At 37.3% G+C, this 12,483-nt stretch overlaps 1 protein-coding gene across 3 annotated transcripts in view; it reads left to right on the forward strand.

The window, feature by feature from the left end:
* Positions 1–440: 440 nt before the first annotated feature.
* The window catches only part of LOC107703245 (tropomyosin alpha-1 chain-like), a 15,923-nt gene continuing 3,880 nt past the window's right edge, over positions 441–12,483 (forward strand). The window contains exons 1-3 of one of the 3 annotated variants that reach the window (XM_016505813.1): positions 441–764; positions 1,594–1,719; positions 9,922–10,055. In XM_016505813.1, the coding sequence (XP_016361299.1) occupies positions 651–764; positions 1,594–1,719; positions 9,922–10,055 (374 nt within the window). In that variant the 5' untranslated portion in view covers positions 441–650. Of the gene's footprint in view, positions 765–1,593; positions 1,720–5,062; positions 5,333–9,921; positions 10,056–12,483 lie in introns of those variants that run through there. The other 2 variants (XM_016505806.1, XM_016505798.1) reach the window with 2 other exon arrangements.

The raw sequence follows: 12,483 nt of genomic DNA on the forward strand, positions 1-12,483 counted from the left end.
TTACTTCCAACAATTTAAATGTTTAATATTTCAAATATTGCGTCTCCAAAAATAAATGAATAAATAAATAAAAATAATCAATTTCTTCTCACCTCAGGATCTCACAAATATACACCTATCCCCTATGAAATCAAAGAAAAATATAATATATAAAGAAGCTGCTGCTTTTTTAACATTTACATTTTGTAACATTTTTCTTTGAACTCTCAAAATAAAATGAATCAGATGGCCATGAGTGTTGCGTTTTGATGGCAGTGCATCACGTGGAAAACGCGTCTCGAGACCCCTGCGTGCGTTCTGTCCCGTTCCGTCGCGCTCAGTATGTGTGAAGACGTCTTGAGGAGTTCGCCTTGCCCATCACACCCCTTATATAGGCATATAAACGGTCAAATGTCGAGCAACTGCGAATCGCCACCCAGATCCATAAAAAAAGCCCCGGGGCATGGAGAAAAGCAACCGAACGCGGCTGTTTCCAAAAAAGTATTGAATGTCCAGAGGAATTCGGTCACCCCTCCCGTGGAAATACGTATTTGAGAGCTCGCACAGGAGCGGGCGTTCGCACTCCAGCTCTGCGTTCAGTCCCAAGCGCTTCTGACCGTCGCTCCTCTGGGGAAATTTCACTTTTGCAGCCGAACAACCCATAAGCAGCCATGGATGCCATTAAGAAGAAGATGCAGATGCTCAAGCTCGACAAGGAGAACGCCTTGGACAGAGCTGAGCAGGCTGAGGGAGACAAAAAGGCAGCGGAGGACAGGAGCAAACAGGTCTGCGGTTTTTATGAGGACTTTTAACAGTTATCCATAACGCGCACGCGCCGTTCCCGTGCGCTACTTGATGAACGGATTATCATGAGTGGATTTATAGTAACAGAAGAAGGGTAAAAATAACGAATTCGAGTATGAATCTTTTCAATGTCAATTAAAATTATGTCAATAATGTTAATACGACGTACGATGACTCGCCCTTTTATGACCATACATCCAGTGCAGAAAAATGTAGCCATTCATTTATTAACCCTCAATGTTCCATTGATACAGGCTTAACTACTGTCTTTACTTACTGTCGAATAATATTTCTGTTTCAACTAGATTTTCATGATTAGTAGCCTATGTTAGCCTAATTAAATTCAAAATCGTTTAAATGTATCGGTTAAATGACTGCGGGTTGCAGCCTAACCTTGGGATCACGTAAAACTAAGCTTTCAGTCAACAGTTTTAGTATGCTATTTTTGTAATACTGTAGTAATTATAAAATTAAAACCTTGTGTTTTCCCTGACCAAATCAAAACTCGTTTGGCAGACAGGCCTATAATTGATGCTTTAACCCTTTGTGGTATCACGAAGTACATGAACTTTTAAGAAGTGTGATCCCAACAAAGCACATTGTAAAAAAAAAAATGAAACAAACATGTTAAGTATATTTTTGAGCTATTAAAAAGGCCTTTGGGTCTCCGAGACCACAAACTGAACCCCATGAAGGGTTACAGAGCACGTTTAGTAGGCTATTTGTAGTAGACATATTTATTGTTTTAATAGCATTTCTAATAAAAGTTTACCTCGTTTGTTATGACAACTGTCATTTATGCATGTGTAGTTAGAAGACGAACTAATTGAGTTGGAAAAGAGGTTGCGCGTAACGGAGGACGAGCGTGATAAAGTGCTTGAGGAGTACCAGAGCGTCGAGGAGAAGCTCCTGACCGCCGAGGAGGTCGCCACCAAGGTATTTTCCTGAGTGTTCCTGTCTGAATCTTCCTAACTTTTCTTTCTTCCCTTCTCTTTCTCTTTCTCTGTCTCTGTCGGTCTCTTTGCCCGCCACATCACGCGCACTCTGCTTCCCGCTCTTCACTGCTGTCAATCAATCACTCAAACACGCGCAGCTTGAGGATGACCTCCTAGCACTGCAGAAGAAACTGAAGGGCACTGAGGATGAGCTCGACAAATATTCTGAGGCTCTTAAAGATGCACAGGAGAAACTGGAGCAAAACCTTGTGTTTTCCCTGACCAAATCAAAACTCGTTTGGCAGATAGGCCTATAATTGATGCGTTAACCCTTCGTGGTATCACGAAGTACATGAACTTTTAAGAAGTGTGATCCCAACAAAGCACATTGTAAAAAAAAAATGAAACAAACATGTTAAGTATATTTTTGAGCTATTAAAAAGGCCTTTGGGTCTCCGAGACCACAAACTGAACCCCATGAAGGGTTAAAGAGCACGTTTAGTAGGCTATTTGTAGTAGACATATTTATTGTTTTAATAGCATTTCTAATAAAAGTTTACCTCGTTTGTTATGACAACTGTCATTTATGCATGTGTAGTTAGAAGACGAACTAATTGAGTTGGAAAAGAGGTTGCGCGTAACGGAGGACGAGCGTGATAAAGTGCTTGAGGAGTACCAGAGCGTCGAGGAGAAGCTCCTGACCGCCGAGGAGGTCGCCACCAAGGTATTTTCCTGAGTGTTCCTGTCTGAATCTTCCTAACTTTTCTTTCTTCCCTTCTCTTTCTCTTTCTCTGTCTCTGTCGGTCTCTTTGCCCGCCACATCACGCGCACTCTGCTTCCCGCTCTTCACTGCTGTCAATCAATCACTCAAACACGCGCAGCTTGAGGATGACCTCCTAGCACTGCAGAAGAAACTGAAGGGCACTGAGGATGAGCTCGACAAATATTCTGAGGCTCTTAAAGATGCACAGGAGAAACTGGAGCTGGCTGAGAAGAAAGCCGCAGATGTGAGTATATGGAGCATCACCCGCTTTCACGCATCTGTTCCTGACACTTTTGGCATGCCACGCCTTTATTACTTACAGATAAGAGTCTGTTGTCAGTTGTCATATTTGAGGATGGTTGTTAATATTGCTTTCGGACCCTGGTTTCTCTTAGCCTATGAAACGTAACTTTTTTCCTCAGGTGTGAAAATAAAGTGACTCGTGAACTATAAGACAAAAACGTCGTCTGTGGCATGGTACACTCTAAAAAATGCTGGGTTAAATACAACCCAGTGCTGGGTAAAATAGGGACAAACCCAGCAATTGGGTTGTTTTGACCCAGCAGCTGGGTTACTACCCAGAAGGTTGGGTTAAACATTTAACCCAACCGCTGGGTCAAAACAGCCCAATTGCTGGGTTTGTCCCTATTTAACCCAGCACTGGGTTGTATTTAACCCAGCATTTTTTAGAGTGTAGGCCTATTATAAACACAGTCCGCATATCTCTGACCAAACATGGTGTATTAGTATAGGTATGCAAACATAAATACACGATTTTAATTTACAAGACGTGCATTCCAAGAAGAGAGTGAGCAGGCAGGCTGTTATATTTAGCCTAGTGCTTTATATGGTCAAGACTCAGATCGACTTCTTGGGCTCTGCCCTTGAGACTGGTCGACTGGAAGTCTTTCTTTAAAAATTGCCATTGATTCTTTTAGTTTCAAAACTAAACTGTATCCTGAGAAGTGCATGAGTAGACGTTCCAAAGTCTTGACAAGTATTTGCATAGCTTTGCATGATGCAAGATAGTCCTCTGACCATCTAGCTCCAGCTTCAAAGAATCATTTGAACTTGAGTTGTTTTATGTTCCATTGATTCGTCATGCGTTATTCAGTAATTGAGAGATATTTAAAAGAATATAGGCCTATGTGAGTAGAAATTGATTTGAACTCTTTTGTTGTGTTAAAATAATAGATCTTTGTAGTTTGTACTACGGTCTTGAATAGTGCACACTGGGACTCCCCCTCGTGTACATCAACAGAACTACAGTAAGGTGCTACATTGTACTTACATTTCAAATAAAAATGATTTTTAACATAAGTATAATAGTAATATAATATTATTGATGTTAATAAATTATATAATTATTTCAATATTATATAGTAGTATTAGTATAATTAAATTATAATTTATTCTAATAAATTTGTTTAATAGTAAACAAATTACTATAACCATAATAATGTAATATTATTGTAACTATAATATTATTTTTGTTATAATATCTATGTAATACAATATCAAATTAGAAGAATCAGAATCAGAAAGAGCTTTATTGCCAAGTATGTTCGCGCATACAAGGAATTTGTTTTAGTGTCACAAGCTTCCAGTACACAGAGACAACAACACACAGACAATAAAAATAAGATGAGAATAAAAATACACACACATGTAAATACAAATAGACAAAAATATATATTTTTTTTTATTACAATAAAATAACAAAATGTAGAAATAAAAATAAAAATATATATAGTATATAAAATATATACATTTAGAATACTAATATAATATTATTAGTTAATGTTAGTAAATTATATATTATATAAATATAATATTAATATATTTAGTTAATGTAATAGTAATAAATTAATATAATCATAATAATGTAATATTCTGAGAATACTTTGTTTTTGTCATAATATCTATCACAATATCAAATTGTTATATCTAGCTAGCTAGCTAGGCTATCTCTCTCTCTCTCTCTCTCTCTCTCTCTCTATATATATATATTATTAATGTTAATAATTACATTAATTTACTATGTAAATATATTATATTATTATATAATTATATATTTGTATAATTATAATCTAACTTACAATTTATTCCAATCAATTAATTCACTAGTAATAAATTAATGTAAATATAATAATATAATATGAATCTTAGGTCGAATGTGAATCTCTGGTCGATGCTGTAATTATCCCTATAGAGGGCGCAACAGAACTAAACAACTACATTCGAGGCCCAGAACAACGCGCCCCCTCCTCTTGAAGCCATTCCATATTTAGCAGCTCAGTTTCAGCACCAGCACTCCAGTCAATTACCCATCAGGCTATTGATGAACGCATTCAGATGTGCAACAGGTGCAGGATGTAAACATGTATTGCACATCCTCCAAATGACTTTGAAGTAAACTACTATTTAAATGATTTGATCAAATATGTTTTTCATGAAACATATTAAACATGCACTGCAGTTCACCTCTTGTATGTCTCGCATGGAAATACTGTTCGCTGAAAAGCGGCAGATAAGCCCTAGTTCATGACAATGACGTCGTTTGGGGCTCGCCTATGAAAACATGGTTACTTCCGGTGTGATCTGAAACGTTGCTCCGCGTCTTCGCGCACACACAGATCCGGGGCAGCAGCGTCTCTGAGCTGTGTTCATCTGAAGGGACCGCGTTCAAATACGAGGCTTTTAGTGGTTACTTAGAATAAGAATGGCGGCTACATCGCTGGAAGCAGTCAAACGGAAAATAAAACTGTTGCAAGATCAAGCGGACGGCGCTGAAGAGAGAGCGGAGAAACTGCAGAGGGAATTGGCGCTGGAGAGGAAAGCCAGAGAAGCAGTAAGAACGCCAAATGATACAAAGTATGAAGTGCATGTGTTGAAATGCGCCGCGCTGCAGTGTAGCGTCGCTCGCATTCCAGGCGTTCCTCTGTGCGTGAGTTCATTTAAACAGCGGCGTATAGGACGGATACGATAGTGCGCGCGGTGATGTGCGGTATGAACGTAGCGGAACTTCTCAGACGCCCTCTACGCACTGCTTACCAGCCCGTTAAACGGCGACATTTGTATCACGCACGTTTTTTAATAACTTATCAGTTCTTACTTCCAACAAACAGGAGACGCGAATTAAATGTCTGCCAGTGTGATTATAAACTGACACATGTAAATAGAGTTTAAAGGTGCTGAATAACGATATCCGATTCGTATCCGAACGAGTTGTTCATTTGAGTCGGATCTTGAAAATGAATCAGTTGAACCGGTTCACCAAATCGGTGTGATTGATTAGTTCACGAATTTGACCGAAGTGCTGTGAACTGTCTAAACGACAGTTAACTGACTTTCTCTTAGACCTGTCCGACTCATACTCGAGCGAATTTATAGACGGGAACCGTTTCGTTCGAACATGATCGATTCAATTAGTGACCTGGTAATGTAAAGGGAAATGATATCAAGCATTCAGAATCTGTTTTAATATTTTTATTTTTTAAATTGCAGAAACTTTCAGCTAGGAGATTAAAAATACATTTTGGACTAAATTTATAAGTTTGTTTACTTTAAATACAAAGTCATGCTAGAGTTTGACTAATTTTATGAACTGAATCGTGGCTGCAAACTGAATTAAGACTAATTAAATTATATTAAAAAACACTCGTATTTAAATAAATAATCTCTGTGATTCAGACTCTGTATTGAAATTACGTCTGAATGTCTAAGAATTATTAGTGAGTCGTTTTTGAAACGGTTATTTGAATTGAACCGTTCGAAAGAATCGATTCGCGGAAATGAGTCGGACAACAGAGTTGTTTTCACCCCAAACTTTGAGATTGCTGACGATATCTCTGTGCAAGGCACATCCCTGTGTTTTCAGTCTGTTCTCTTGTTGGTCGTAATTGGAGAGCCTGGTTATAATCCAGCTAGTTAAATTGTACTCCTGTGAATAGGTCCTTGTTTGATGACTTTTATGTTGAACCAGAGGCTCTGAGTGTAATCATTTTAGGCTAATAGCCTGCAGTTCAGTAGTGATCCTGGACAGAACTGTTGACGTGGGCTCTGCTGTAGTGGTTTTATCTTAATGAATAGGAGTTGTGCTGCTTCAGGCTGTATGTTGACATCTCAGGAAGCATTTGAGAACTTTCCCTTATATGGCCAGCCTGCATCGTCACATACAGTGGGACTCCTCTTAGTCATGCTGAAATAAATAGTGATGGCTCTAGTTATAGATATGTTATAGTTATATCTAGGGCTGGGCGATATGGCCCAAAAAAAAATCCCGATCATTTTTTTTTAATATCAGTCGATATCGATAATTATCACGATAAATGTCACATCTTTATTTCTTTCAAGTTTAAAGCCAGATTTTTGTTCCAAAGTGAAAGTTGTAGAAACCAGACCATTAATTTGGACTCATTATAATGATTTAGCAAATTAAATGGAAAAATAGAAAAATTATTTTCTTAGTTTCTGCATGTTCTAATGAGTGATATTGTTTCAAATAAAGAAAACGGTTTAGGTTGCCTGATAATATTATAATATAATATTATAATATGTTCCTATGGCTCAGTGGTAGAGCATTGCGTTAGCCGCGCCAAAGGTTGTGGGTTCGATTCCCAGGGAACACACATACTGGTAAAAAATGTATAGCCTGAATGCACTGTAAGTCACTTTGGATAAAAGCGTCTGCTAAATGCATACAATTTTTTTTTTATTTATTATTAATAATAATAATATAACTTATTTGTCTCTTAGAAAATGAAATGCTTAGAAATGCACATTTGATAGTAGCTTGAGCTAGGATGCAGAGGTCAATTTTAGTTCATTATCAAAATCAGTAACATCTGTAAAAAAAAATTTAGCAATCTCCATTTTATATGGTTAAATGTATTCTTTCTGACCAAGTTTCTTTTTTTTTTTTTGATTCAGACTCTGTATTGAAATTACGTCTGAATGTCTAAGAATTATTAGTGAGTCGTTTTTGAAACGGTTATTTGAATTGAACCGTTCGAAAGAATCGATTCGCGGAAATGAGTCGGACAACAGAGTTGTTTTCACCCCAAACTTTGAGATTGCTGACGATATCTCTGTGCAAGGCACATCCCTGTGTTTTCAGTCTGTTCTCTTGTTGGTCGTAATTGGAGAGCCTGGTTATAATCCAGCTAGTTAAATTGTACTCCTGTGAATAGGTCCTTGTTTGATGACTTTTATGTTGAACCAGAGGCTCTGAGTGTAATCATTTTAGGCTAATAGCCTGCAGTTCAGTAGTGATCCTGGACAGAACTGTTGACGTGGGCTCTGCTGTAGTGGTTTTATCTTAATGAATAGGAGTTGTGCTGCTTCAGGCTGTATGTTGACATCTCAGGAAGCATTTGAGAACTTTCCCTTATATGGCCAGCCTGCATCGTCACATACAGTGGGACTCCTCTTAGTCATGCTGAAATAAATAGTGATGGCTCTAGTTATAGATATGTTATAGTTATATCTAGGGCTGGGCGATATGGCCCAAAAAAAAATCCCGATCATTTTTTTTTAATATCAGTCGATATCGATAATTATCACGATAAATGTCACATCTTTATTTCTTTCAAGTTTAAAGCCAGATTTTTGTTCCAAAGTGAAAGTTGTAGAAACCAGACCATTAATTTGGGCTCATTATAATGATTTAGCAAATTAAATGGAAAAATAGAAAAATTATTTTCTTAGTTTCTGCATGTTCTAATGAGTGATATTGTTTCAAATAAAGAAAACGGTTTAGGTTGCCTGATAATATTATAATATAATATTATAATATGTTCCTATGGCTCAGTGGTAGAGCATTGCGTTAGCCGCGCCAAAGGTTGTGGGTTCGATTCCCAGGGAACACACATACTGGTAAAAAATGTATAGCCTGAATGCACTGTAAGTCACTTTGGATAAAAGCGTCTGCTAAATGCATACAATTTTTTTTTTATTTATTATTAATAATAATAATATAACTTATTTGTCTCTTAGAAAATGAAATGCTTAGAAATGCACATTTGATAGTAGCTTGAGCTAGGATGCAGAGGTCAATTTTAGTTCATTATCAAAATCAGTAACATCTGTAAAAAAAAATTTAGCAATCTCCATTTTATATGGTTAAATGTATTCTTTCTGACCAAGTTTCTTTTTTTTTTTTTTATTAAGCATTGGTCTCCCATAGTAGCATACATTTAAATCATGATAAACACAGTTAAAACCACACATATAGAACCTCAGTACCATGGTAAAAATATAACTATATGGTTTTTAGGTAGCCTATTTGTATGAGAAACAGTAGTCTAAAACACTCTATAAATGCACACATGCTATAGCTTAATCTCAAATACCTACTATAATTATATACCATTACTTCTGTAATAAAATTCAATGTGAATATCACACATTTCTGCCACAATACCATGATGCAGTGAGTGTTACTACAGTAAATCCATGGTAAATTATGGCGATGTGTAGATTGAAAAGCCTTCTGACTGTCTCGTTGCACACAGTGTTTCTCCTGTTTGGCTCTAAACTAGTTTAAATCACAGAGTCATTTGTGTTCATCGCTGAATTCAAGCGCTTCACACTGGATCTCTCAGCGCTGTTGTTTAGTGCTCACGTGACCGAGTAAACGCATCTGCTCTAGTGAGCTCGCGCTGCGTGGCAGTTTGAACTGTGATCCGAGCAGATAAACGGTCCGAGTGGCGTGATTCAAATGAGTCGCGCTGTTTCGTTCCGCTTTTGGCGCATAAACATGCCCAGCCCTAGTTATATCTATTTAGTTATAGATGGATATATAGATATCTAGTTATGGCATTGATAATCAGTCTCAGTCTTTTCTAAACAAGCATACTTAAGACTCTGGGCCCTTTAAGGAAATGTAGCAGTTCAGTGCTGGCTGTCAAGGTTATCTGTATTGCTTTCTAGTTTTTCATATCTCAGCTGACAATATAACATGCACTTTGTCCCACGTAAGGCCTTTGCTTATCACTGGACTGGGACTTAAACAGAGATTATTTGTTATGCATGCTATAAAAACATAAATATACACTTATTTTGATGATGTAACAATATTGTATATTTTAAAATACCTAAGAATATATAAATGTCAACTAATTTAGCATGAGTTAAAAGCCAGTCTTATAGCCCAGATTTTTTTATTGGATGTAATGTGGTGACAACACATTGAAATGTCAAAAGTTGAACAAAACTAATGTGGCAGATGAGTTTGTTTAGGGCTGGATTTCACTACAGATGTTCACATTAAGTTTGATTCGGATTCAGAAGCTTTTGATTTCAATTTGATTCAGTTCTGATTCTGTTTTATTAGATTCTGATTCATTTAGGTAGCCTATATTACAATTTTAAAAAATTTGAATTGTGTGTGAACATCTGATCTTGAGCATTTATGCCAGTTCCTCTGTGCTCTTCAAGGCTGAGGGTGATGTAGCTTCCCTGAACAGACGTATCCAGCTGGTTGAGGAGGAGTTGGATCGTGCACAGGAGCGTTTGGCTACTGCCCTGCAGAAGCTGGAGGAGGCCGAGAAGGCTGCCGATGAGAGCGAGAGGTTAGTACAGTACTGTGACACTCACTTTACAATTACAAAGAATGGTGTAGTACAGTCTATCCCGTTTTATAGTGAAATGAAATGCGGTAGAAAAGTCTACTGACAACCTGCTTTACAATTGTGTAGATATATCAGCAAGGTCATTGCTGTGCAGGACTAGTGGAATTTTGTGAATGAAGCTTAAGAGTGAATCATTCATGTTCACTTTTCATTGGCGTTTTCACTTACATTTTGAGATTTTCATTGAGAATGGTGAGCTGAGGACCATTTGATTGGTTGGACTTACTGAACGAATATGCTCTTCACTAAATGAATCGACCACACTCAAAACAACTTACTTGTGCACAAACTGTCTGAACGAATCTCGTGTGTGAATGAGAAAAATGAATGTGGTATCTCATCATTGTAACTCATACGCAGTAAAATCATCATAACTTGATTAAGCATCTTTCTTGTGAGTGAACCGAATAACGCAGTATTTTGTTTGTGAAGAAACCGAATAAATGCAGTATCACGTTTGTGAATGACCTGAACCAAATGAATGTAGAATCTTGTTTGTTGGCAGTCCAAACCTAATGAATTTGGTATTTTGTTTGTGAGCAAACTAAATAAACAGTGTCTTGCTTGTGAATAAATTGAATTAACGCTCTATTTTGTTTCTAAACAAACCAAATTAATGTAGTATGTTGTTAGTAACCGAATAAACGCAGAATCTTGTTTGTGAACAAACCGAATGAATGCAGAATCTCGTTTGTGAACAAACGAAACTGAATGGACACAGTATCTTGTTTGTGAGCGAACCAAATAAACGCAGTATCTATTCTAACTTGTGGCTGAATTGAATGAACATGGTATTTTGTTTGTAAAGAACCCAAATCAGTGTGGTGTTTCATTTGTGAGCAAACTGAATTAATGCAGTATCTTACTTGTGAACGAACCAAACTGAATCGAATGTAGACAGTATCTTGTTTGTGGGTGAACCAAATAAATGCAGTATCTTGTTTGTAAACAAACTGAACTGAATAAATGCAATATCTCACTTGCAAATGAATTGAGTGAATGATTCACTGGCTCATTATTGAACAAATCCTTGAATAAATCATTTTGGTGAATGATTAAACTTTTTCAGTCACTGGGATGAATCAAAATCACAACAAAACAGCTTTTTCTGCATGTGAGACTAAAATTATTTATAATAATTATCTGGTTTATTTTTATCTTGACTGTAACATAATGTGAAGCTGATTCCATACTTATTTAATTTGTATTATTAATCTTATCTTGTACATCACAAGTTACAAAAAAAAAATCAAATGAAGGACCTTTGAATACTTATTTAATAATCTGGATTGTCCAAATATATACATTTATCTCATGCTTATTAAAACGCATACAGTGCATGTGTACAGTGCTATAGCATGCAGTGGTAATATAAAGTAAATTGCAATTAAGTGTAGCATTCTGTAGGACTGTCAGTCTGATACACTGAAGCACAGTGTACACACCCCGTCCCTCCCCCTCTCGCAGTAACTGTGGTTATTGTGTGCAGCGCCGATGTGTTGCTATTGAAATGACAACATGCTGCCACTTCCTAGCCTGCACTGCACATCTGGTGCCCTGCATAAAGACTGTTTGTGTGCTGAGGAAAGTCCATATAGTTTGCTAATCACCAGCACCGCGACCCTACAGGAGTAGTTCATAAACTTTATAGTTATGTTTCGGCAAGCATCGCTATTATTATTGCTTTTCAGTTATGGGTTTATATTTATTTTAGTTTTAATTTGAAATATATTTTAATATATGTTAATAAAACATTTCAACATTTATGTTTATATATATATATATATATATATATATATATGTTTTAGAGTAAAAAAAACACTTGTTTAATCTTTGTAATCTCCTCAGATAACAATGTAGATGCCTGACAAACGTTGTTGTGATCATAAACTGTATGGATGTGATTACACGCAATACACGGAGCTGTCAGTGGTGTTCAGACTGGAGTTTGAACCTCTGCTTAATGATGTAAACGGGAATCACCCACGAGCTCTCCCGCGAACCGTCCCAGCGCAGCGCAGGGGAAAGATTTTACTCTATCGCTTTGTTCTAAGCAGCGGGGGCGTCCAGGGGCTCGAAATTCGCAGGGTAGGAGGGAGTAGTGACGCTGGGTGTAACACAAAAGGTGCCATTGTCCGGTGAGGTCCGGTTGGGGAGTTACGGAAAAAATAAAATATGCTATATAAGTAAATATTCTCCATGAGAGCAGAGCCCAAAGCTCGTGGTCAGTGGTGTTCAGACTGGAGTTTGAACCTCTGCTTAATGATGTAAACGGGAATCACCCACGAGCTCTCCCGCGAACCGTCCCAGCGCAGCGCAGGGGAAAGATTTTACTCTATCGCTTTGTTCTAAGCAGCGGGGGCGTCCA

This window comes from Sinocyclocheilus anshuiensis, unplaced genomic scaffold (genome assembly GCF_001515605.1).
Source record: "Sinocyclocheilus anshuiensis isolate Anshui unplaced genomic scaffold, SAMN03320099.WGS_v1.1 scaffold1597, whole genome shotgun sequence".
In the NCBI taxonomy this organism is placed as follows: Eukaryota; Metazoa; Chordata; class Actinopteri; order Cypriniformes; family Cyprinidae; genus Sinocyclocheilus; species Sinocyclocheilus anshuiensis.